At 34.3% G+C, this 27,989-nt stretch overlaps 1 protein-coding gene across 2 annotated transcripts; it reads right to left on the bottom strand.

Annotated features, from left to right (window-relative positions):
• Positions 1–41: 41 nt before the first annotated feature.
• Positions 42–12,018, bottom strand: LOC141724297 (tobamovirus multiplication protein 2A-like). Of its 2 annotated transcripts, none has more exons than XM_074526373.1 (7): positions 11,839–12,018; positions 10,806–11,111; positions 9,539–9,638; positions 8,738–8,818; positions 8,549–8,653; positions 833–1,045; positions 42–381 (listed from the first exon to the last, which is right to left on the bottom strand). In XM_074526373.1, exons 2-7 carry the CDS (start codon positions 11,036–11,038, stop codon positions 271–273), a joined length of 843 nt encoding a protein of 280 aa, XP_074382474.1. In that variant the 5' UTR covers positions 11,039–11,111; positions 11,839–12,018; the 3' UTR covers positions 42–270. The 2 variants fall into 2 exon arrangements, with proteins under 2 accessions (XP_074382474.1, XP_074382473.1); XM_074526372.1 differs by having other exon boundaries at positions 10,806–11,128; positions 11,839–12,017.
• Between the last annotated feature and the right edge of the window lie 15,971 nt (positions 12,019–27,989).

Here is a 27,989-nt window from a genome sequence, read left to right as displayed (position 1 = left end):
TTTTCTTTTTTTGACGACTGTACTACTATATTGAAAGGGAGTGAGCATAACACTGATAACCACGTTGCACCGAAAGAGGTGTGTACTCGGAGAAAAAACACCAGATTCAGTAAGGATAAAACAGGTTCCACAATGTTCTCTACACAAACTTAACAAACAGAAGGAACTCCAAACATACAAAATCCCATATGTTAACGGAACACCACCCGGTGAAAATCGGTTAAAAGAAACTCATACAATAAAAAAACTTGTGCAAAACCCAAACATTTATTACATGATTGTGCAACGACTCCCTTCCTCTGTTTGCTGCTGTGGGGAAGCTTGCTGATTCCTGTTCGATTCAGACGGGTTGTATGTAAACTCCGAAGTATCAAGTCCATACTGATTATACGCAAGGAAAGGAAACACAAGATAAACATCAAACTTTGTACAGAGCATGCAACCAGCAACAAAGACTTCATTTTAATTGTAAAGATCATGCAACCAGATCAATAATGTAGTAGGTACTCTGGAATTCAACAAGCGTATGAGGAACAAGTACTAAAGGGGCATGGCACGCAAATTAGTAATAAAGAAGAGCATGATAATAACATCCAGTTTTAATCAGAGAATACAAATTTAAGCACCCCCCCCCCCCAAAAAAAAAAAAATAACAAATCAGTTTTATCTGAAACCTGAAGATATATAAGAAGAAATTAGTTCCTTTTTATGTAAAAAAAGGGAATCTGTTCTATTTTTGTTGATACTAGTCAGACTATGCTGATGCTTAAGTTTTAGACTGTCACATGGACCTGCAGATATTTCTAAAAGTGATTAGAAGGAAAAAGGGCACCTTTTCCCGCATACGTGTGCTCCAAGCATCATTCCTGCTGGGACGGTTGTCAAGGGTACCAGCAATAGGGACACCTGTAGCTGGAACTGGCACTCTGTTGTTGATCAACGGCTGCCGTTGTTGCCTAGGGCCTCCTATATACTCATCATCACTATCATATTCTGGTGGCTGGTTTGCAGCCCTTACCAATAGAGCTAGCAAGAAAACTAGAACCTACAAAAATACAAGTGATCAGAACGAGGCTACATAGGTATACGGCAGATTATACACGGGCTCCCAGTATTGTATACCATATAGCAGAATCCATCTATACTATACTATATTATAATACTATATTATAATAGACAAAACATTAAAAGTTTGGTAGTTGGTCAGTCGGTACTTGCTGAAATTACTTGATTATCCTTAATTATTTTACCAATTTTACTTTATTATCCTTACTTAATTAAGATATAAATCAATTACCTTTACATATAAATATAAATACACTATATTATAATAGAATAAACATTAAAAGTTTGGTAGTCAGTCAGTCGGTACTTGCTTCGGTACTTGCTGAAATTACTTAATTATCTACCCTTAATTATTTTACCAATTTTACTTTATTATCCTTACTTAAGATATAAATCAATTACCTTTATATGTATATTATAATAGACGAAACATTAAAAATTTGGTAGTCGGCTGGTCGGTAATTGCTGGAATTACTCAATTATCCTTACTTAATTATTTTACCCATTTTACTTTATTATCCTTACTTAATTTAAGATATAAATCAATTACCTTTACATATAAAATATAAATACACTATTATAATAGACGAAACATTAAAATTTTGGTAATCGGTCGGTCGGTACTTGCTGAAATTACTTAATTATCCATCCTTAATTATTTTACCAATTTTACTTTATTATCCTTAATTAAGATATAATTCAATTACCTTTACATATAAAATATAAATACACGTACACATCTTTTTCTTCTTTTTTGTTAATTCACACGTACACATCTTACAACTAACTGAACAAAGGTTATTAAACTTTCCACTCTCTTTTACTTATATAGATATTCATGGAAGGCTTTCTCTTTGAGCCGTGTATAGTAGAAACATCCTGCAAATCAAAGTGTATTTCAATTTGGGAAGTGCTAATTAGGGTTTAACTTTTTTAGGGCAATTGATATCAATAGACTGTGTATCAAATGAGAGGGGGAGGCTGGAGAAACTTTTTTATTTTACTGAACCAAAACACTTCTTTTTCAGAAAAAAAAGTCAGAGGTAATTTTATTAATTATTTTACTATTTTTTACTTTATTATCCTTATTTAATGTCAGGAATAGGGAATAAGTAGCAATAGTAGTATATACTGTGCTGATGTGTTATGGTGTGGTGTGTGCTAGTATAAGTCATCTAGGGGTAGTTTGGTCTTTACAATCTTGTATGGTGTTGGTCTATATAAACCAGACTAATGTTCTGTTTCTTTTATGCATTATGAATATATGAAAATGGAACTTGTTCCACAAGTCTCTCTCTTCTCTCTCTAGGGTTTCTCTCTAGAAATCTATCTTCTTCTTCAAGTTACTATCTGATTCTGTCTCTCTCTCTATAATTTCTGACTCTATCTCTCTGTTTCTGCCTCTAATATGCTGTTTCTCTCTGTTTCTTTGCTATATCTAGCTGTTATCTCTCTCATATAACTAGAAAATACCAAAAACAGTTACAAAACTAGTTCAGGAACCACCAATCCTGACAAATTTGTATCAGAGTCCATATTTTGATCCAGCCACTGCTTTATCTTTTCTGTGCTAGTTAAAACGAATCGAGCGGTTGTGGAAGTGTTGTAATCGCAGTTATAAATCTTAAGTTATGGCTAAATTTGTCAAGGTACTCTGTTTCTCTTCTATGACTTACAAATCAGTAGTTGTGTTGAACATATCTGTTGTTTTGAAGTGATGTTTAGCAGATACTACCTCATTTCTATTAGTTGTTACTAGTTTTGTGTTTTCCTTATTGAAAAATCACAAAAAAATTAGTAGTGTAGTTGAGTTTTGCCGGTAGTTATACTGTATTAGTGGTGTAATATGAGATATAGTACTGAAGGTGTTTGACTAATTGTCAAGGAGAAGCGATTGTGAACTAATTGTGTATATGAATAAAACAGTAAAATTGTGAAGATTGGGGTTGAAATTGAAAGGAGGACTGGTGTTGTAATGTAACAGCAGAGATATTGACTGTGTAAAGTAAGAGTTGGTGAATTGTTGAGTGCTTGTGATAGTGTACTGAAACTGTTTGATAATTGCAAGTGAGAAGTTAACTCAGTAAATTGAAGTAGAAACTCTGCAGAATTGATATTGTAGTGTGTTTTTTCCTGATAGCTGTGGTGTGTTGAACTGGAGGACAGTTGGAAGGTGTGGTGCTCACTGGTAGACAATATGTGTGAGTAATCGTCTGTGTGGACCGATTAGTTGATATCTGGAGAAATTGTGCTTATTGAAGTGTGGTGTTGTTCAAGCACTCCGGTGTTTGATTAATTGTTTGTGAGAATCAATTGGTACTGGTGTGGGGAATTGTGTGGGAAATTGTAGTGCTATAGTAGGGAGTGTAGTTATTAACTATTGGTTTGTGGTAAGGAATTGTTTCATCTGCAGAATAAGCATGAATAAGCATGGAAAAGGCAAATGGACTAAGCTTTGATGAACTCTTACAAGAAGTTCAACAGCAGTTCCTCGGGTACGAGGAGACTTCTGATAAGAGATTTCCGGATTCAGAAGATTTGATTGGTAAAGCTGCTCTGAAGACGGAAAAATTGAAAAAGATGAAAGGTAAGAAAAAAGGATAAGCTGGATATGTGAATCTTTCTGTTGAATCAAGTTTACCAGGAAATGATCTACTCGAATCATAACATCCTCTCAAATTAAATTCTCCAAAGTTTGATGAATTGCCAGGTGAAGATAAAGAGGATTGGCGCTATGAAGAAATCATTTGTATAGCTTTGGGTCTGGAGGATTTCTTTAAGCCTAAACAGAGTTTTGAAAAAAGGCAATTCTATCGATGCTACGGTGTTGGAGTGCACATCTGATTTAAGAATAAAACTAAGGGAGAAGAAGTATGATGAAAAAGAAGATCTATATGTGACAATAAAGTCAGGGCCAGAGTTTCAAATGCCGACAGATGTGATAGCATCCACAGAACTGGATAAGTTGAGGTTGCAGCCTGCACCTTGCTTTATTTTAAAACATCAAGATTTAAATTTCTTAAAAGCCTATGAAGAAAAGTCAAAAGACCGTGACAAGGAAACTGAAAGTGATCAGCAACATTGTACAAAGAGAATTCACTAAGCTATAAGAAAACTGGTGAAGAGGAAAAAGGAGAGATGCAACTCCCAATTGGTGATGGGCAAGCATCTAAAACCTTGAAGGCAAAGAGGGATGTAATTGTGGAGCCTCAAAATCAATCTCCCAGCGAGTCTAGTGAGTCTAGTCTAGTGAGTCTGACACTATTGAAAAGTTTCCAAGAGAGAAGTTTGAATTTCTTAGCGTGAATCACCTGATTAAGTGTTCAACCTGTTCATCTAGGACTAAATTTGTGTTGGACATGAACTCTGAAAGCAAAACTGTTTTAGCTGAAGGTGGAGATGAATTGAGTTATTCTATTGATTTCACCAAGGAACACGTTCCTAGGAAAACAACTGAAATCTGCATAAATGAAAGCCCAATGGAACTGGTTGCAAACATGAAAGACTTACAACAGTGGAAGGGCGGTAACAATATAATTAATGAGATGACACTCCAGTTGGAAGAAGTTTTTTCCTTGTTTCCTGCCAACATGAAAAAGATAGTTGAGGCTTTTCTGTGCAAATTAAATATCAAAGATTCCCTGGCAGCTGAAAATTCTTATGGGTCAGGTATGGAATCTGACAATTTTAGCAATGGGAATAGGCTTATCTTTGATCCGGGTGGTCAGGTGTAAAACAAGGAATCAAAAGGTGTTAACAAGTTCAACAATACGATTAAGAGTGAGGTGATGAAGGAAGTAGTTGCTAATCAACGTAGGCATCGACATGATATTAGTTTGAATACTCTAGCAATAGAGCAGCTGTTGGAGGAACTTTTTCATTTACAGAGGAATGTGGTTATCACTGAGATTGATATTTCAGCTAGAGTTCAAAGACAGAATGTCCAAGTGAGTGATGGAATTGATATAATTCTGGCTGAGACTAATCAACAATGTAATCCTGTGATAGGTGAGATAATTGTACAACTCTACAAGTAAATTGTATCAAGAGAAGGCAGCTCATGTAAGATAACAAGACTTGAAGTCCAGGAGGGCTGGAGAAGAAGGTATACAATAACAATTTTTGATCCAGGAGGTGTTTGCCGGATTTTCAACTTGTTGGTAATGAGATTTTTCTATACATCAACAATTGCTGCAAGATATTCTGAATGGAAAAGAGTTGTCATGTACCAGAAAAGAAAACATAGCAAAGATGTACTTCATTCTGGTGGGAAGAAGTTGAGAAGTGCAAGAACCATGAGGAAATGGTTCATTTTCAAGAGGGGAGATATGTCAGGAATAGGGAACAAGTAGCAGTAGTATAAGTCATCTAGGGGTAGTTTGGTCTTTACAATCTTGTATGGTGCTGGTCTATATAAACCAGACTAATGTTCTGTTTCTTTTATGCATTATGAATATATGAAAATGGAACTTGTTCCACAAGTCTCTCTCTTATCTCTCTAGGGTTTCTCTCTAGAAATCTATCTTCTTCTTCAAGTTACTATCTGATTCTGTCTCTCTCTACAATTTCTGACTCTATCTCTTTGTTTCTGCCTCTAATCTGCTGTTTCTCTCTGTTTCTTTGCTATATCTAGCTGTTATCTCTCTCATATAACTAGTAAATACCAAAAACAGTTACAAAACTAGTTCAGGAACCACCAATTCCTGACATTTAATTAATATATAAATCAATTACATTTTCATATAAAGTATAAACACACATACACATCTTACTAAACATTGAAACATCTTACGAAAAAAATTCGTGCATCTCAGGACAGAAAAGAAGTCATAGGCAACTCTATTAATTATTTTAGCGTTTTTGTTTTTATTACTCTTACTTAATTAATGTATAAATCAGTTACCTTTTGATATAAAAACACACGTACACATCTTACGAAACAATGGAACATTTTACGGAAACAAATTTGTGCATCGCACATGATATAAGATAGTAATATCTATAATATACTATACTAATTTATAATAGGCAAATACTGGAATTTCTTCGGTACCTGTTTTTTTACACGCTGATTTTACCAAATTACCCTTGTGATTGATTTTACATAATTACCCTAATTTTAATTAAAAAATTTATTGGCCTAGTAATAATAGACTTACAATAGAAAAAGACTTCAAAATATTTTTCAACTATAACATATTACTCCCTCCGTCCCACTGGATGTTTACGTTACTATTCGGCACGCATTTCGAGACTTCTATAAAGTATAGTTTCATAACGTTTTTTCAAGAAAAAAAAAATTGAATAAAAGTTTAAACATTAAAACTTTTTTTCAAAATAAAAAATTTTAAAAAATATTATGAAACTATACTTTAAACGAACATTGAAAAGCGTGCCGAAAAGTAACGTAAACAATCCAATGGGACAGAGGGAGTACCTTTTTTCTGTTTTCCAACTAAAACAACTTCAAAAATCACGGGCAAGTCTATTTATTTTATTTAACGAAACTAGAGATAATTCGTTAGTTCGTATAATAGCGTCAAACTAAAACAAATCTATATATACTTTCACCCGGGCTGAAAAATAATACAATTGATTCAGGATATAGCAAAATTATAATCAGAATATAATTAAATTCAATATTTTTTATATAATATTAAAAAGAATCCGTGCATCGCACGGGTTTTAAGCTAGTTATGTTAACATATCAATACATAAAAATTTAAAACTTTTGCATTATTATGGACCAGTGCGTGTACAGATACACAATTATTCATACAGATAACTCTGCAATATAGATTTAGTACATCAGTTTTAAAATTATAGAAAACTTAAGAAAATAATTTTGATGGATGTTTTAGTGCAAACATATATACTTTCACAAGAGTTGCTAAATTAATCCTCAGTTCCAAAATTTTGAGCATTTGCAGGCAGAAAGAGCCCTCAAATTGTCTCCGTCTTTGAAGATGGTAGAAGAAACTATTAAACTGCTAGAACCAGGTACGATGAATTGCCGCAGATATGTAGTAATGATGATGCAAGCGATGTTGGACATTCTAGAAGATTTTGCAAAAACCCGAAATTTTACTAGGATTGGGCCAGTTCGTCAAATACAATTTGAGCTTGCAGGAGAATATAAGAAGAACCTTTACTTCTAATATCCAACAGATAGAAGAAGCCTACATGAAAATAAGGGATTTGACCTAGATGAGGCAGTCGCATAGGAATAGGACACATAATATAAGCAGAATTGAGGGGAGGAACATGAAGTATGGTCAGAGTTTTAAAAACGAAACCAGAACTTCCGAGCAGCAAGTCAACATAAAATGAGAGAAAGCATCTTGGAAAGCCATTAACAAAACGAGAAAATTCGAAAGGAAATCAGAAGATACTGTAGCTATCGGAGAGGGCCCTCTCTCGGATGATCATGGATACCCTCAATTGCAGTTTATTCATACAAGTAGTTCTAAAATTAATAGCTTACTATTTTAAACCCAAATTTTTCTGAAGCGGCCTACCCAAGTCTCCCCAAGCGTCTTTATTGGCCAGATGAATTAATTATAATACTCTGAGCTATAATTGATGAAGTCAAGACTTGAATGGTGTGAGACCAAAATTTTTCAATTTGACTTTGTACTGCTATAGACATGTATATTTACATTGTACAGCCTTGTGAAATTGGTTTTTGAATTACTATGAAAGTGCTATAATTATGTTGAGACGAATATTGTTACATCTCCATTTTAATTTTTTATAGTCACTCTACCATCAAAATCATAAAATAAGCCAATATTATAGTTGCAATTTTAGACTTGGATAAAGAAGAAAGATGAATATTAAATTTCTACAGTAGCAAGTCCTTCCTGATTTAGGAGTTCAATAACTGTAAAGATAAAATCAGAAAACCTCTCTTCTCAGATATTTGAAATAACTTAAACACAGAAGAAGGTAATCTGCAGCTGTCATTATTTTTCAAATATATCTTATAAGCTTATAAGTAGTATCCGTTCTTAAATAAATCTCGGGAGGAGCACGAATCGAACCCAATGGCTGGGATGATAAAGGATAAGCCCTTACCAACTAGATTATCCCACCCCGCTCGCATCTGTCATTATTTTAGTAGATGATATACTATCAAGAGTTTTGTTTAAGAAAGTGAACAAGTAATTCAAGTGAGAAGGCAATGTTTATGTTTATTGTTACCCCTAAGAAAAATCTCAACTTTCAGTTGGTTTCAGCTTGGATTATTCATGCACTGCACCGTAATATGGGATGTAAGTGAATTTTATTCACGACTACCAATAATCTCTTGTGTAAAGTTTTTTGAACAAATTTTCTTCTATTTACACATACGTAAGCTAGATTAGGTATCAACATATTTATATATCAAGTGAAGTTCTCATACTGATGAAAAGAACAGGGATTAAATTTCTTTATCAATGGAAAGCCAAATTATACTTGACAGCAGAAGACTCTGTCTTACCTGCAGAACGATAGCCCCAAGAGCAACCCATCTCGCAATTTTCCAGTTTTTTTCCAGAAAGTCAGAAATTTTATCAAAATCGCCAGTCTTGTCATCGGGAATTTGCTGAGACAAATTTGTGTACCCAATCAGAAAAGGTAACAGGAAAAAAAATCTGAACTTTAAATAAACGTTTATACATCTACCTACATCTTTCCAACTTTCGTCAAAGAATATAAACGCCGACGCAGCTAGTTCTACCAAGATCACCAATATCAACAAGACCGAATACTTCATTGTGTCAAGGAACTCAAAACAAACCAACAGATAGAAAGCTCATAAATATATTTTCAATCAATTTCATATTCTGGATATGTTAAATTCAGATGAACTGTCAGTAAAATGCTTGATATGTAAAATTTATTTCATTTCCACTGATTCCATGTACAAGTACCCAAGCTAGGAGAACAAATAGTCATTGGCTACCCTAATATATTGATAAATATGATAACATGAGCATGATGACTGATGTGGAACATAAAATAATTAAACTAGTAGTCGATTAAATTATATTATCATTCTGATGCAAGTGTATTTCTAATATATTTGTATTTATTATAAATATTCGAGAATTGAGATATATTGTAATAATTATCTACTTGGAATTCACATATATCATCATTATTATCTATTATGGATCTAGATAATGATTTCAATGATTTCTTTTCGTTTTCTAGGTTTTAACCCCGTCAAAAGATCAGAATCACGTGCTTGTATCAGCAAGGTAGATTTTAACCCAACCATATCAAAATAGGTTTTCTCTCCTTTATTTAGCCATCTAAACCTTGTCTTGCATCAATCTAAACCTTGTCTTGCATCATTGTCATCATTCAATGGATAGAACAGTCAAGGTGCCCATATCCAATATATAACTACTTACTCTTACGTTGTCAAAATAGACTACTACGACTTTGATCATTTGATCAAAAGATAAACAAGTATCACGGATACACAAGACAGACAGCACCCATTCCTTGTTGCTGCTCCAATGCACCCAAAACAAGATATGAAGAAGATAATTACACCAATCCCAAATATTAAGTATATGAACCTGCAGACCAATGAACTTATCAGCCATCATATTCTTAATTTTGAGAAATTAAATAAACATGGATGGGTCCATCATCCATGAATCTTTAGAGTATATGTTTCTTCTCAAAAAGTAGGCGTGTCATTCAAAATTTACAAACATATCTACATTGTGCATCTGCATCATGTAAATATTACAAAATAAGCACATATTGCAATGTAATTACAGCAGCTATCCTAAATACATTTAGAAACTAGCATTCTACTCATAAACATGTATGATGAGAATTCTACTTGGCTTACTACCAACAATCTATTTAATTTTAATAACTTGTGTGGCTTTTTTCTCTGTCTCACGACCCACAAGGAACCGTGTAATTAGGATCAAGGAATTGAAGAATTTATGGTTTATTCCGCTCTTGTATCGCCGCTTGGACATTTACATGCTTTTGAAGAGAATAAGATGACAAAATGGTTGCTATAGTAGGTAGAATCAGGGGAGAAGCAATATATATTATCACTTCTAATACGAAAGAGGCGCAATGCTTTCTTCTGGCAAAGGGGTCCTTTTTTAGTTTTACGGCAACCAGCATCTGGTATCTGTCAAGATCAATATTGACAGTTTGACAGCAAAGAAATCCATGTGGTACATTTATTTAAAAAATCCATAAAGCTACATTAATGATTCGTGATACAGACAAAAGAGTGCACGTAAACAGAACCTTAATAAGCTAAGCAACCATCTGTTGCACTAGAACCACTAGCAATGACGTCTCCCTTATAAACTAGACTAGTAATGCAGTAAATGGTGATTCCCCTACTTAGGTACAGCGGCGGGGAAGCTAAATTTTTAACAGGATGCGGGAAACTGCACTAACATTTTCATTCTCGCTTATTAACTTACACTTGCCATTAAAAAGGTAATCAGAAGGAAACTAAATCTACAACCCTTAACAAAAGTTAAGAATCTAATAAGTGGTGACAAGTCCTGTGTTGCTGGTGTTTTTGTTCCCCGTTATTCCAACTACAAACAATTAAAGAATAGATGATGAAAAATAACATCACCTTTAATAAGCTAGATATTTGTCCAAAGGTACAACAGAGTCATGCAAAACCCAGCTAGACGTTATAGAAAAGGACTCGACCAAACACCTAAAAACAAGTACGAGTGCAAACTTTGGCATCTCACCAGGCTCGAGGCAAGTTATCAAAAATGTTGTTTGATAGTGACACAGCCATCAGTAATGGACGACCGAGCTTTACCATTTCACTGCTGGAAGGTGCCATCCCAGGATCAACTGCAGATTCATTTTTGTACTCAACGAAGAGGTAGATAGAATAGCCCACCATGGCCACACCCACGAGAGTTAACAAGAAGTTAAAGAGCTTCAATAGGCACTCAAGAAACCCTTTACAAGCCATCTTGCGATATTTGTTTACAAATCCCCTCGATCTTAATTTTGTCACCAGAGATTCATCAACCCTCTAATTCACACTAAAACAAAATTATACCTAAATAAATAACAAAATGAGTACATAAAAATTATGATAACCGCAAACAAAATTCAAAATATATATTCCATTATACTCAACTAATTATCACAAATTTCATCGTATTCAAAATAATTTGATTTCAAACAATTTCAGGCTAGAAAAAAATGTATTATGGGTTTATAATCTGTATCCTTATTTAGGAATGTTTAAAGGGCTCAGAATAGGGATAACGTATGCGTACATATTACCCTCCCACCCTACTCTTACAACATAGATGTACTAGGTATGTTTGGTAAAATAGCTAGGTTTCTTTGTGTGGTAAAATTAGCAGCTGCAACTATGTCTCTTTAACCACAAAATTCCAACAAATTAAACAGGTAATAGATTAATTCACTTAACTTTTTCTCATATAATTCCAAAAATATTTGTTCTACGTTGTTGTCCACCATCATCCACAAACTCAAATTTTAAATAAAAAAACATCACATTAAAAACCTAAGCTCGCCTAATCAGTTACAAACAGTGACTACTAAAATACGATAATTATAATTAAAATTTAAGAAGTGTAAAATAACTGAAAAGTGAAAGAGTTAAGACACAATCATGGTCTGATCAAATGCATGTAGAAGATTCAACTAGTTTGTGTAATAACAGTATCAAAATACAGACACAAAGAATATACATACATGTATATAGCATGGAGAATTAAAGAATTAAAAAGGACTTACAGATTGTAGAGACGAAGATGAGAAAAGGGTGGTGTTCGATTTGATTGTATCGGTTGGAGAAATTAAATCTGGGAATAATCCGATAAGCAAGAACAAGAAAGTGAGGGACACGATGACGATATGTACATATATCACTCTATTTTTTTTTCATTATTAATATGGTCTTTTTTCATTATTATAGTGGTTGGTCGGCAAAAGTTCATATTTCCAATTTTCTTTTGCTGGAACTAGTGATCCTTACTCGCGCATTTTCTTTTGCCGGAACTAGTGATCCTTACCCGCGCCCAAAATAAATTAATTTTAATAATTTTCACAATTCGCACCAAATTTTTGTTGTAACCATTTTTTTTATTTTAATAGTTTATTTTTCGCTTTTGTCGAGTTTAGGTAATAGTTTATCAAATAAAATTTTTATGAATAAAACTCCATTCCTTTCTGATATGTGCTCATTTCAACTGTACAAACTTAGTCAAACTCTTCTCATACCCCAAATTGGCCATGAGCTGTTGTAGAACTAGTTACTCCGGTGTTGAGAAAATGCAGCCGTCTGGTAAATGTAGAGCTTTACGAACTGTTCCAGGAGTTACCACATGCTCAACATCATTGACTTCGAAAATAATGATGAGAGTACCAGTAGCACCACCATTATCAAAATACTCAGTCCGCCAAAATGTCAGAACTTGTTGGCTTGAAAAGACTGGTGGTTGGGTCAATGCATACCCAATTTCACTGTGTGCAAGAAGAGCTTGCACAAAGTGCAACTCAGATGGAGCTTCATCATGATTTAGGATTGTAGCATAGTTGTTGGGAACGAACTTGGCTCCATCTATAATCAAATCCCTAGGTGCCATGAGAAAAAAAATTGAGAATTAAGGTTGCCTGGAAGGTATTTGATAAAATGTCTGTATGAAAACCAACGTCAGGAGATGAGAGATAGTAAAAGTAAAGAAAGAGAGATAAAGTGTAAAAGTGAATAAAAGATTGTATAATCTTCTCTCTCTCTTACTTATACATGGTTAAAAAAAATAACCGTTGGACACCTGTCAGACATGTAGCAATAATGAATAGTTAATGGGCACGGGAAAATAGTAATCATTACTTATCACATGCAGTTTTTCAAGGAAAAACCGTTCTACTTACCAAGTAATCCCATTAATTGAGGTAAGTCAGTTTTAATTCAAAATTTAAACTGTTCCCACTTATTTAATCATTTTCACTGCAAAACCAATATTCTGTAAAAATATTCAAGTGTGAGAATGACCAAAAAAATAAATCAAGTAAACAAGTACTGATATTTTAAAATCAGAACTTAATTTATATCAGTAATTAAAATGGTCATCAGAATATGGATATATCAGGATTTAAAAATGCAGCAGAATTTAAAACATCTCAGAGACAAAATCTTGCAAAAATATAAAATTTCATTAATATATTAAGAAAATACATTTATGAAATTGAAATTTACATCAGAACATTACAAGACTGTCCTAAGCTACAAACTCCAACATCAACAGCTTTTGTCCTTGGCTAAGAAGCCGGACAAAGCTGACGATGAAGAAAAATAGGAAGAAAACAAATTATTTCTTCTTCCGACTCTCTACAAAAAGAATAGCGAGTCGAATGATTCGCTCTTGTTGGCGGAGAGCTTCCAGCCTTTCTTCTTCCAATCGCTCCAGATGGCGATGGTAGTCCATGTAAAAGAACAGGAGGTATGTGAGAACCTCATGGGGAACCGAGTCCCAAATCTCCTCAGGAATGACAGTTACGTGCCATTCCTGCTGCCAGTCCTCACAGCTCAACTCCATGTTGAAGGTCTCATAGTTTAAAAACATATTGTAGTTGACCATGATTGTGTTGGTATGAAGGAAAAGAGAGTGAGTATGTGAGAAAAGAAATGATGTGTAGGCTGATTTGAGGTGTTGGTTTATATAGGCAATAGAATGCCAAGAGACGCAAGGAAATTTAATGCTGACATGTAGAAATAATTCTACCTCGTCTCCCTAGACTGGGAAGAAGAAAAACAGTCATTGGAAGTGTAAAACAGGGTTTAATGCGCACAAGAAACAAGTAAATATTACTGTGCATGTACGTGTTCCACTAACCCTAATTGTATTGACTGTTAATATCTCACCCGTACATATTCTGATTTAAAATAAGACTGTTTCAGATTTTAACCACAAATAAGTCAAATAGAGGATCAAAATTTAATATCAGCACTTAGACTTATATGAGAACTTAACAGTCATCAGAACATGATTTCTTAACTCGAAAAATGAATGCCTATCTCTGTGATTCTTCACACAAATTCTGATTTCGGTTCTTCAGAACTTATTTATCAGAACTTCCATCAGAACTTGTCCTCAGAATTTATGCAATCTGACACATAAAATGTTCATCTAAAACAACATTGAACGCCACAGTAATTTTCATCATTCATATGGAGTGTAAGTGTGTGCATTAAGCAAAATATCAGACAAAGAGTAAAGTCTGATTCACTTCAGTACATCTTAGAAATAAGGCATAACTAAGAACTTTACTAAAAATCTGTCATTATTCTGAAGTTTACTTTTGAATGAGTTCATGCACGAGTCCACCTCAACTGTTTTGTGCTTATTTTATGCATCTTTTGAAATTCCATTTTACAGTGGCTTCTCAGTGTAAGTGAGTCACGACTGCTTATCAGAATTTATGCTATTATCAGAGTATTTCTCCAGTAATCATAGAGTGTGAAAAGTCACCCAGAAAAATAATTATTTGCTTTTCTGATGCATATTACTTAATACCAGCAATGCACTTGAATCGTCCCTTCCACATTTTTACTCTAGATCTCAAAGGAGTACCTGATTTTTATTCCCTTTTCATTTACTTTTTCTTTTGATGAGTGAGGTTTATCAGCACTTAGTACATCCATCAGATTTACTAACATCAGAACTTAACAGATGAGAAGCATTATTCTAGTTTTTGACTTAGTAATAAGATAGACAAAGTAAACGTGACTAAGCTCAATATCAGAATTTGCTTGTGTCAATAGATTTCCACATAAATAATTACTTCTAACATGGGATCTCTAGTATGTTAAAGACTACTAGGTCAGCATCTAGCACAGTTATCCTCATAGGATTGAATAGTCACATAAACAGTCAGTTCACTATCAGAGTTTAGAAATTCACATCAAACAACAATCAGTACTTAAGCAATTTTCAATTAAGCACAGAATACACAAAGAGAGTAATTTCTGTAAATACTGATCATAAAGTCTGATGCATCAGAACAAAAGCTAAGCAGATTTAGAAAAAGAACCTGAAACCATTCCAAGTTCATTTACCAATCTTGTAAAAGTAGCTTCACACAGTGGTTTTGTGAAGATATCTGCTAGTTGTTGATCTGTTGGAATAAAGTGCAATTACACTGTACCTTCATCCACATGTTCTCTTATGAAGTGGTACCTAATGCTGATGTGCTTTGTTATTGAGTGTTGAACTGGATTACCTGTCATAGCAATAGCACTTTGATTATCACAGTAAATAGGGATTTTAAAATATGTTAACCCATAATCCAGTAACTGATTCTTCATATAAAGAATCTGTGCACAACAGCTTCCTACAGCAATGTATTCTGCTTCTGCAGTTGATGTGGAAATTGACTTTTGTTTCTTGCTAAACCAAGAAACCAATCTGCCTCCAAGAAATTGGCAGCTTCCACTTGTGCTTTTCCTGTCAATTTTGTAACCTGCAAAATCTGCATCTGAGTAAACTACTAGTTTAAAATCTGATTCTCTGGGATACCACAGTCCCAGATCAACTATTCCCTTAAGATACTTGAAAATTCTTTTCACAGCTGTTAAGTGAGGTTCTCTTGGATCTGCTTGAAATCTTGCACAAAGACATGTAGCATACATGATATCAGGTCTACTAGCAGTTAGATAGAGTAGAGAGCCTATCATACCTCTGTAATCAGTAATATCTACTGATTTACCAGTATCCTTATCCAGTTTTGTTGCAGTGGTCATGGGAGTGGATGCACTTGAACAATCTTGCATTCCAAATTTCTTTAGCAGATTTCTGGTGTACTTGATTTGACAAATAAAAGTGCCTTCTTCATTCTGCTTGACTTGAAGGCCCAGAAAATAGCTAAGTTCCCCCATCATACTCATTTGATATCTTGACTGCATCAGTTTGGCAAACTTCTTGCAAAGTCTGTCATTTGTAGAACCAAATATGATATCATCAACATATATCTGAACCAGAAGTAAGTCCTTTCAATGGTTGAGGTAGAACAGTGTTTTGTCTATAGTTCCTCTGTTAAATCCACTTTCCAGAAGAAACTGAGCTAAAGTCTCATACCATGCTCTTGGAGCTTGCATAAGGCCATAAAGTGCTTTATCAAGCCTGTAGACATGATTAGGATATTTGGGATCTACAAAGCCTGGAGGTTGTTCAACATATACTTCCTCCTCTAATTCTCCATTGAGAAAAGCACTTTTCACATCCATTTGAAAGACAGTAAACTTTTTGTGAGCATCATAAGCCAAAAATATCCTTATGGCTTCCAATCTAGCAACTGGTGCAAATATTTCATCATAATCAATTTCCTCCTGTTGAGAATATCCTTTTACAACCAACCTTGCCTTATTCCTTGTAATTATGCCATCACTATCAGTTTTTTTTCTGAATACCCACTTTGTATTAACAACAGATCCGTTCTTTGGTCTTGGCACTAGGGTCCAGACTTTGTTTCTTTCAAATTCATTTAACTCTTCCTGCATTGCTTGCACCCAATCAGCATCTTTAAGAGCTTCTTCCACTTTTTTTGGTTTAGTCTGAGAAAGAAAAGAATTGTAAAGACATTCACTTGAAGTAGCTGTTCTAGTTCTGACATCTGCATCAGGATTTCCAATTATTAAGTCAGGTGTATGTGATTTAATCCACTTCCTTGCAGATGGAAGGTTTTCTCTAGAACTGGATGCTCCCCCATGATCCATGCTATCTTCATCAACATTTTCTGATGCTCCCCCTGAAACTATGCTCTCTGAGTTGGATCCTTCATAATTTAAGTTTTCAGAACTATCAGAACTTGGCTTATCAGAACTTGACGAATCAGAACTTGAAGAGCCAGTTGTATGTTCTGATGCTTCTTGAGATGTGGTTGTATCTTGAGTATGCTCCCCCTGCATAGGTGCATCTTCCTTTGGCGTACTCACCACAGTTTTAATAACATCAGAGTTTAATCCATCAGAGTTTGCAGTATCAGGATTTAGACTGTCAGGATTTTCAGTATCAGAATTTAAGTCTTCATTTTCAAATCTCAGCTGATCATGATCATTGAAATCTTCAAGTCCAGTAATCTTCTTATCATCAAAAGAGATATTGATAGATTCCATGACCACTCTTGTTCTCAAGTTATAGACTCTGAAGGCTTTTGTGGAAAGTGGATATCCAATAAAGATTCATTCATCAGCTTTTAGATCAAATTTGGATAGCTGTTCAGGGTGATTCTTAAGAACAAAACATTTGCATCCAAATACATAAAAATACTTCAGATTTGGCTTCTTTTTCTTCACCATCTCATATGGTGTCTTTCCTTGCTTATTAATGAGTGTTGCATTCTGAGTAAAACAAGCAGTCTGCACAGTTTCAGCCCAGAAATAGGTTGGAAGCTTTGCTTCATCAAGCATTGTACGTGCAGCTTCAACGAGAGTTCTATTCTTTCTTTCAACAACTCCATTTTGTTGTGGAGTTCCAGGAGCAGAAAATTCCTGCTTGATTCCATGGTTTTTACAGAACTCTTCCATTATCAAATTCTTGAACTCAGTACCATTATCACTTTTTATTATCTTCACAGAATCTTTGACCAATTTATCCAGTTGCCTGACATGATCAATCAAGATAGATGCAGTTTCAATTTTTGTGTGCAAGAAATACACCCATGTGTATCTGGTGAACTCATCCACTATGACCATAGCATATTTCTTCTTTACAATAGACATGACATTTACTGGACCAAATAGATCAACATGTAGTAGGTGATAAGGCTCAAGAATTGATGATTCAGTCTTGCTCTTGAATGAGGATTTCCTTTGTTTAGCCTTCTGACAAGAATCACAAAGGCCATCAGGAGCAAATACTGACTTTGGCAGTCCTCTCACAAGATCTTTCTTGACTAGTTCATTTATATTGTTGAAATTTAAATGAGAGAGTTTCTTGTGCCAATTCCATCTTTCTTCAATTGATGCTCTACTCATCAGACAGATTGCAGAACCATCAGTACTTGTTGAAAGCTTGGCTTCATAGATGTTACCATGCCTGTATCCTTTCAGAACAGCTTTGCCTGTAGATTTACTAATAACTTCACAGTGTTCTTCAAAGAAATCCACATGATAACCTCTGTCACATATTTGACTAACACTCAGCAGATTGTGTTTAAGTCCTGAGACCAGAGGTACTTCTTTAATGATGACATTGTTGGTTTTTTTAATCGCAGCGGAGGCATGGTAAAACACTTTTACACATATAAAATCCAAATAAAAGCATATAAATCGTGATTAAAATATATGAATCGATTACTAACCTTTAATAGCGATCCAAAAGCAACGATCGGAGATCCTTAGCAGCTGCTCCTCAAACGTGAAGCACTCCACCGGTATCCACCAAGAAAACGACGTTAAGGAGGAGGAGGAGGAGGTGGAGAGAATTAGGTTTTCTAAAAACTTTTTGGGTTTTTTGGGTTAGAATGAAAATATGGTTTATAATAGTATATTTATAGGCAAAATTTTCAGCTGAAATTTTCCCATAAAATATTATTATTATTAACCCATTTATTATTCTCATTAATAATTAAAACACCTTTTAATTATTAATCCTCTTTCTAAACACTTTAGAAATAATTCTCTCTCTTGATTTAATTTCCAAAAATTAAATTCTTAATTAATAATATTAAGAACTTTTCTTAATTAATTTATAATCAATTAAATCTCATTTAATCAATTATTAAATTTGCCAATTAATTATTTATTTCATAAATAAATAATTATTAGCCATTATTAATTAATTCCTCCACCATTAAATCATTTTCTTTTTATGGTGTGACCCTGTAGGTTCAATATTAAGCCGGTAGTAGAAATAAATAATAATAAAACTATTTTATCATTATTTATATAAATTCTCTAATTTATTAAATATGATTAATTAATTAATCATATTTATTCTACATCGTGAGGGATACTTCTCAGCATATCGCGACTATCCGGATAATACGAATTCACTGCTTAGAATACCAAGAACCTATCCAGTGAATAGTTACCGTACAATAAACTCCTTATACCCTACAATGTCCTGATTAAATACAAGGCATGGATCTCCTGTCAAGCCTATCTAATTTAATCACTTGCTTACCATTTACTATGCTTAGTTCTATGTAAATTAGAAACTCCTTTCTAATTTCATTCACTCTGGCCAGAGATTCCTGAACTAACATAAGTGGATCAGCCTTGAACATTCTCTTCCTTCACTGGAAGGGCTAGATCCTTTATTGATCATACACTATCTTCGTGTACAAATTCCTATACCCAGTAGAGCCCTAATAATTGTCCCTGGAGACTAAGAACTAAACCAAAGCATAGTTCAGTGTACACAAGATGACTATGATGACCTATAGTCTAAGGATACTTGTACAACTATCACTATGTGAACAACTGCTGACACGTGAGTAAACTCCATCAGTTGTTCAGCTGTGCGAGTCATGTTCAGTGAACTTATTCTATAATAAGCACCTACATACTAGCTATAGTGTCACAACACAAATGTCTATGAGAACAGACATCCTTCATAATGAAGCAAACATAGTATGTACCGATCTTTACGGATTATTAATTACCAGTTAGTAATCCTATGACCAGGAACTATTTAAGTTTAGAGTTATCATCTTTTAGGTCTCACTATTATGATCTCATCATAATCCATAAAAGCTTTACTCTAAACTATAGTATATCTTATTTAAACACTTAAATAGATAGAGCCCGTAATAAAACAAAATAAGTCTTTTATTAAAATCAATGAAATCAAAACAGATTACATAAAAAGTAATTCCTAAATCCTAATACATGATTGGACTTAGGACATATTCCTTTCAGACATTCCCAAGATTGATATTGCCATATCCCAATATTTTTCCAATGTTGCCATCTCCATAAGAAACACTTGGGCCAGCCTTCTCCATAAAGTCTGATAGCAGTGCTTTATTTCCAGTCATATGTCCTGAACATCCACTGTCCAGAACTAGGATGTTTTTCCTGTTTCCCTGCAATCACAAAGACCACTAATGATTAGTTTTAAGGACCCAGACCTGCTTGGATCCTTTGGCCTTATTAAGTTTGTTAACATTTGCAGCGGATTTAGCATCAGAGTTTATGTTAACATTTTTCTTATCAGAATTTACACTATCAGACTTTGAATCAGAACTTACACTAGAAGGAACAATGCTAACTTTCTTTAAGGAAGGTTTTATTTTATAATAATCATAGTATAACCTAAGCCCTCTTTCCAGTTTGATTAACAACTTTCTTTAAGGAAGGTTTTCTTTAACATGCTTTAACTTAGATTTTTGATTAACAACTATAGGCTTAATTTCTATAGTTCCTTTATCATTCTTATCATCTCTATAACCTAAGCCCTTTTTCCAGTTTTCACTACTTAACAAATTCTGAGTTGTTCTGCCAGAGTTAGTCCAAGTCCTGATAATCTCTCTTTCCTTTTCTAACTCAGCTTTTAGAGATTCATTCATTTTAAGCACTTCATCCCTAACATAGAAAGCATCATCTCTATCTTTCTGAGTTTGATGGAACATGACTAACTCTTTTTCTAAATAATCATTCCTCTTTTTGCAAGCAAGATTTTCAGAAGTTAATCTTTCACATGTTAAAGTTTGATCTCTATAGCTAATGAACATGGTTTTAAGATATCTTCTCAACTCATTAATATCATCAGTATGAAAGGCATAAGTAGTTTGAGGTACCTTTAACTCAGCAGCTTCAGAACTGCTTTCTGCACTTGCCATATCAGCATTTGCCATCAAGGCATAATTCTCCTCACTTTCAGAATCTGAGGTGTCTATCCAGCTTTTGTTCTTTGTGACAAGAGCCTTGCCTTTGTCACTCTTCACTTTCTTGCAATCAGGAGATATGTGGCCTTTCTCACCACAGTTGTAGCATTTGACATTTGTATAATCTCCTCTGTCAGACTTTCCTCCTTTGCCCTCAGATTTTCTGAAATACTTCTTATCAGAACTTGCACCTTTCCTGGAAAACTTCTTTCCCTTCCTGAACTTCCTGTATGCAATCTTTGTGATTCCCTTCACCATAAGGGCACACAGCTTCATCATCTCTTCATCAGCATCCGTCTCAGGCAAGCTTTCAGATTCTGAGTCATCATCACTATCAGAACTTGATGACTCAGTATCAGACTTTGTGAAGAGAGCTTTACCCTTGCCTTTCCTTGAGGTAGCTTCCTTGGGGGATTCTTCTTCAGCCTTAAGAGAAACTGTCCTTGACTTTCCTCCTTTCCTCTTGCTTCTTTGTTCCATCTCAAGTTCATGAGTCTTGAGCATCCCATAAATTTCATCAAGAGTCGTTTCATCAAGATTATAGTTATCTCTTATTGTTGTTGCCTTCAAATCCCAGCTTTCAGGAAGAGCCAACATGAATTTAAGGTTTGAATCTTCAAGATCATACTCCTTATCAACCAGTGACAAATCATTCAAGAGTTTGACAAATCTATCATATAAATCAGTTAATGACTCATTAGCCTTTGAGTTAAAGTGTTCATACTCTTGAGTGAGTATTGTCTTCCTGTTCTTCTTAATCGTATCAGTTCCCTGACATCTTGTTTCCAAGGCATCCCATATCTCCTTTGCAGTCTTGCAGTTTATTACCCTGTTTGACATTACATTATCAATGGCACTATGCAGTAAGTGTCGTACCTTAGCATCCTTAGCAATTGATGCGATATCTTCAGCAGTGTAGTCACTCTTCTCCTTTGGTACTGACTTTGCTGCTTCACCTGCAACTGCAACAACGAGCTTGGTTGGTTTGTGAGGCCCTTCCTTGATTCTATCAAGATATTCTGGATCTGTAGCTTCCAGAAACATAGTAATCCTCACCTTCCATATGGGATATTCAGATGGTCTCAATATGGGAACTCTAATAGCCTCATATCGGCTATGGATTTGTGTCTTTGGAGGTTCTTCAGTTTTGGTGGGCTTAGTTGGAGTTTTTACTTCAGACATGATTGTTTTTGGATCTTAAACTGTTTGTGTGTTAACAGATAGGCTTTGATACCACTTGTTAGGTCACACACACTGTAGAGGGGGGTGAATACAGTGTATAGCACAATCAAATCGAATTCTAATAACACAAGTAACATAAAATAGACTTTATTCAAAATAATAAACTCTGTTACAGTATGGAACTGTCCTCTCTCAGTGATGAACAAATATCACGAGAGCTGCTAGGGTTACAATGAATAATCTTCTCGATAATGATAACACTTATAGTGTAAACCCTATGTCTGTGTTTATATACTACACAGTTACAAGATAATCGCTAACTGATATGGAATATAATTCTGCTTCCTAAAATATATCAATCAGATATCTTTTCTTTCAAGTATTCTATTCTTCATAGAATTCCTTCTTCATGCATATCTCTTCTTACGTTTGTCTTGATCTTCTTTTCCTTTCAATCAACCGCCTTCCTTATCTGAACATTTCCTTTAAGTCCTAATATTATCTTCTGATAAATATCTCCTGAACCTTAAGTACTGATGACTTAAGTTCTGACTTCAGTATAAGTGTTGATTTCAGTTAAGTACTGATTTGTCCTGTTTAAGTAAGATCTAAAAACTAAACATAAATCATATTAGACATGACATTATCAAATATATCTAACAATTTAGACTGCTCCACCAAGTATGTTGTAGACACAATAGTACACAACATGTTCATTAGAGTTTATACAATTCAATCATGTTTATATCTCTCCCAATACTAATAATTTACATTACCCAAAAAGTGTTTATACCTTTGCCTCAACACCTCAACAACCGGATGATTAATATTGAAATAAATCTGTGAACATGATGAACTTCTTATCTGCAGTGAACCTATTAGAAGCAATTTATCAATAAGAGTTAGTTTTTACCATGAAAAACAATTATAGTTTATAGTAAAGATATGTAGATTGACAGTAAATGAAATCATTATGGATTAGTGGCCTCATTGTTGTCAATATCATTATTGGAGGATACACAACATTTCCTTCTAGCCTCGTTGCTACATCATCAGTAAATTGATCCCAAGCACAAATCTGAACCACGTTGCTAATATAGAAACAAAGATAGACAATCATATGAATATTGGAAAACACTAATCGAAACTACATTTATTGGTGAAAGCATGGTCTTACCTGCCATCAAATAACTCAAAAAGAAGAAACTTTTTCTCACCAAATCGTGTATAAACTTGCTTTACTGGTTCAATGTTTTGAGCCATGCCAACAATATCTATGCAATGTCATCTAATTAGAATTTATAAAGGATCATTTAAAATAAAAACAATTATGTGATAAGATACAGAAATACCTATAGCATGTACAGGGACCTCATGTTCAGAAAGTGACATTGCAAGTTCAGAAATCTCAGGAATAGTCTTAAGCTCAAACTTGTGCCTTGGAATGGTATTTAATTCAAAAGGAACAGGATGGACAATGGTATCATGTGCGAAAACAATAATCTTATCAGAAGATACAGGTCTCAAAAGTCCTGCAGGCTCCATTACTATAAAGTTATGAATATCATATGCGTTTCCTTCAAGTATGATATTGCTAACATCATGCCAAATCACACGATTCACAAATGTAAAGACATGACAATCCTGCATAACATTGGCTCATTAAAAAACTCTTCAATATAAATATTGATCTTATACTACTACTTTATAAACTAAACGACATTACCTCAGAATCAAGCAAAATTAGATTAACACCTCGGAATTGCTAACTGCGAGAAAATGAAGGCCACATCCGAGTAATACGTACACGAACCCTCCAATCAGTCCTAGTGCTATCAACTGATGCAAGATTATTTTCCATGCCGTCCATGACAAAGATGAACAACAACCAAATGATTATTAAAAGGCTACACAATTTAAATACTCATAGAACATATGTTAACCATATATGTAAAAGATTTACTATGTCAACCATGGATTTAGGTACATGATTGATGTTAATCCAGTTGGCGTAATCTTTACATATGAGTTTGTTAGGATTTGGATTCTGCATAAGTAATCCAATATTTTGAAAATAATTATAATAACTTCACATGGTATAACAATGTCTACGACCTTCAAATTAGAATAAATCGTCTAATATAATATTTTCGGTAATGATTTCTTCCTAAACATCTATTGCAACAATTAAAAACTTAACAGGTACGGAAATTAAGACAAAATATGACGAACATTTTTCTTTTAATTCTAATTAGACTTTTTAATTCGTCAATTTGATGTTACCATTTTTTTAATTTAAAATACCAAATATAGAAGGCAATCAGACATGATTAAGTCTATTTTGTTGTGCATCTCGTATCTCATGATTTTCTTTCAATATTATTTAAAACCATTTACTACGTTTATAAAGTTAAACATTTACAAAATATTTAGCATTAAATATTACAATCAGGGATTTGAGCAATCCATTTAAATAGTTAAACGCAGAACAAACATGCTGTGTTAGATAATCATGCGAACAATGAAGAGCCGGTTGATTTGAATGTAGAAGATGCAGTATAAAATGCTGAAAATGAACAGGATGATAATAAGGTTAATGAACTCCAATAATAAGCAGAAATCAGCAAGGGCATACATTCAAATCATCTAAAAATCCAACATAAAGTTTTAAACATAAATAATGAGTTGTCTCTAAAACTTATTTAGATATCCTTAACGAAAATTCTGATTGAAATAAAAAGTTTTCTTTCATGCAACATCCGTGCAATGCATTCTATTTCCAAATATCAAAAACCACCTCTGACTCTCTCTTCCTGCAAAGGAAACAGTAAGAAATATGTTACAATATTTAATTTCATATATTTAGTCACTTGTGTTCAATCTTATGGGACATTACTTCTATAACAAATGTTATATTTACCTTATTTAATTCATCAATCACTATCGGCACCATCATATCCCATGCCCTCAAGCCTGTAACACACATAAATGTATTAAGAGATTTATACCAAAAAACAGTTAACGTACAAAGTTTTTAAAATAATCTTTTTACACATACCAATGCCTAAAGCTAAAAAACCTCATGTACTCCCGGGTTAATGTAGAATTTGGAGGCCGGAGTATTAGTGATAATAGCGACGCCATAACAACCAAAAATAACATGTTACAAACATACAATGTGCTTGTCTAAGTAAATAATATAATAAACTATCTAAACTCCATAAATTTAACCTTTGTACATGATAACTTTGGCACTTGACATAACAATAATGACCGGTGTCTCTTCACCATCTTCATACAGTGAAGTCATACTTTCAGTCAATGCACCCCAAATATCCACTTTGAAAGAAACACTTGTAACAAAATACATAGAAACGAACAAAATTTAAATTTAAGTAGATACATTAGTTCAATAAATTTCTAAACGTGTAACTTAATTCTTACTCTGGTCCTTGAGTAACATTGAATCGTATAAGAGGCTGAACTCCAAATATTGTTTCAATGTTCACCCTTGGCTGGAGATCCGCAACAACTCCTACGATATCTGATAAAGAACAATTCATATAATTAAAACAAATGCACTTTTTACATTGTTGTGTTAGTATAAAGCATATGAAATTTTTTGATACCAATGGAAAATGTCATATTGAGAGCATAAGATTCAGGATTTATAACCAACTGAGGTAAACTGACAAATTCAAAATTGTGCCTTTCTATGAAAATCTGGAGTAAGTCGTTTGGATACATAGTTTGGACTATGGTTAAAGGTGTGAAAACAATTTTTAGCGCAAAACGAATAGGCCTCAAGATACCAGATGTGTGGGTAGTAATGAAATTTGTTATTTCATACATCTGACCCTCAACAATAGTGTTGTCAAGAGAGTTCCATATTTCAGCTCTCACAAAAGCCTGCATATGATCATTCTTACAAACAGGAAAACATGTAGGTTACAATAATATACTCACAACTATAAACATGACAACGTAAAACAATATGTTTTGAACATGAATTACCTGAGGGTCCAAAAGAATCAAATTACATCCAACAAAGACTCCATCCCTATTATTAGTATGCCACAATCTTGTGACCCGAACTCGTATCTTCAAGTTTCGGCTGTAAATGTCCAGTGAAGAAAGTGAATGGACTATAACTGGAGCTGAAAGTATTGAAATTTGAAATCTATATTAAAAGATCACATAATTGTAACACCCCCAAATCCGGGGTCGGGGATCCGGGTTGTCACGAGTTCCATTTCCCTTAATAATACTTAATCTTACTAATCAACCAACTACTGCGTACTTTGACCCCACAATATACACACACACCACAATTATAGTCTCAGAGATGAATATCCAAAAATAACACAAGTCATTTTATTCCACAATTATAAGTCATTACACCTCAAAAGGGTTTCTGAATAAATTTACATTTCCTTGTCATTATTACAATTCATATAGATACATAAGTCTGGAGCATCAAAAGTTGAAAGCCTAGCCTATTGGTAATTGCTACCTCAGCTATTGCGGCATCAACGCCTCCAGAAAACTGCGGAACGTTTCCTAACCGCTTGCGAATTGGGAGCTTGATCATGTTCATCTTTTCTATCTGTTGTTGTGTGATGAAAGAAGAAATCAAGGGTGAGCAACAAGCCCATCGAAATAATATGTATAATAATTAACAATATATGAGCATTCTCATAGTACTCATGAAAGTCTTGGTCAAGAAGAAATGAACCAAGTTTGATATCTTAACGCGACTAAGTCGTAATCTATCAATAGGCTAGGCTTTCAACTTTTGATGTACCAGACTTATGTATATTTATGAATTGTAGTAATGGCAAAGAAATGTAAATTTATTCAGAAACCTTTTTGAGGTGTAATGACTTATAATTGTGGAATAAAATGACTTGTGTTATTGTTTGGTATTCATCTCTGAGACTATAACTTGTGGTGTGTGTGTATATTTTGGGGTCACAGTACGCAGTAGTTGGTTGATTATTAAGATTAAGTATTATTAAGGGAAATGGAACTCGTGACAACCCGGATCCCCGACCCCGGATTTGGGGGTGTTACAGAAATGGTATCAGAGCTAAGCGTTATAAACCTCAGAGATGATGTGACGTTAAAATAATAAGTTCACTAAGATAATAAGAACTCTTGCCAAGTTCATAGTCGGACTACCTAACGTAGTACTGACAGTTAAAACCCTTATGGGAACCCTTATAAATATCGTGATAGAAGCGTTGTTCATTATCGTATATGGTAGCGGGACTCCGAACACTGAGGTTGAGGAGCAACAACGCGATGATGTTTTATTAATTATTGGAGATCAGATTGTGGATTTGATAGAGCATCCTAACACGAGATCGGATGATGTTCATATTGAGGATGTAGCGGTTAAGGATGTTGTCCTAGAAGGGATTATTGCTGAGAAGGATCCCGTGGAGGATCCTGACAAGAATGAATAAAGGACCACTGAGGAATTGATAACCATGGTTAGGGCGACTACCAGAGGTAGGATTGGCCGGTCACTACCAGAGGTTCGTTCAAGTTTGTAAAGATAGTAGCCCCTTTAACGCGCTTACTCGTAAGACTGAGAAGTTTGAATGGACAGAGAAATATGAGAACAACTTTCAAGAACTGAAGTAAAGATTGGTGACAGCCCCTATGATGGCGTTGCCGGATAGAAAAGGAGATTTTGTGATGTGTAGTGACGCTTCGCATAAAGAATTAGGGTGCTTCTTATACAGCACAACAAGGTAATCGCGTACGCGTCAAGACAATTAAGGGAATATAAAATTTGATATCCCCACCCATGAGCTTGGGCTCGTGGCAATAGTTTTTCCCTAAAGATTGGAGGCACTACTTGTATG

Source organism: Apium graveolens, chromosome 5 (genome assembly GCF_009905375.1).
Source record: "Apium graveolens cultivar Ventura chromosome 5, ASM990537v1, whole genome shotgun sequence".
In the NCBI taxonomy this organism is placed as follows: domain Eukaryota; kingdom Viridiplantae; phylum Streptophyta; class Magnoliopsida; order Apiales; family Apiaceae; genus Apium; species Apium graveolens.
Note: the sequence above shows the minus strand (reverse complement) of the source record. Positions and strands in the feature narration are given on the sequence as shown.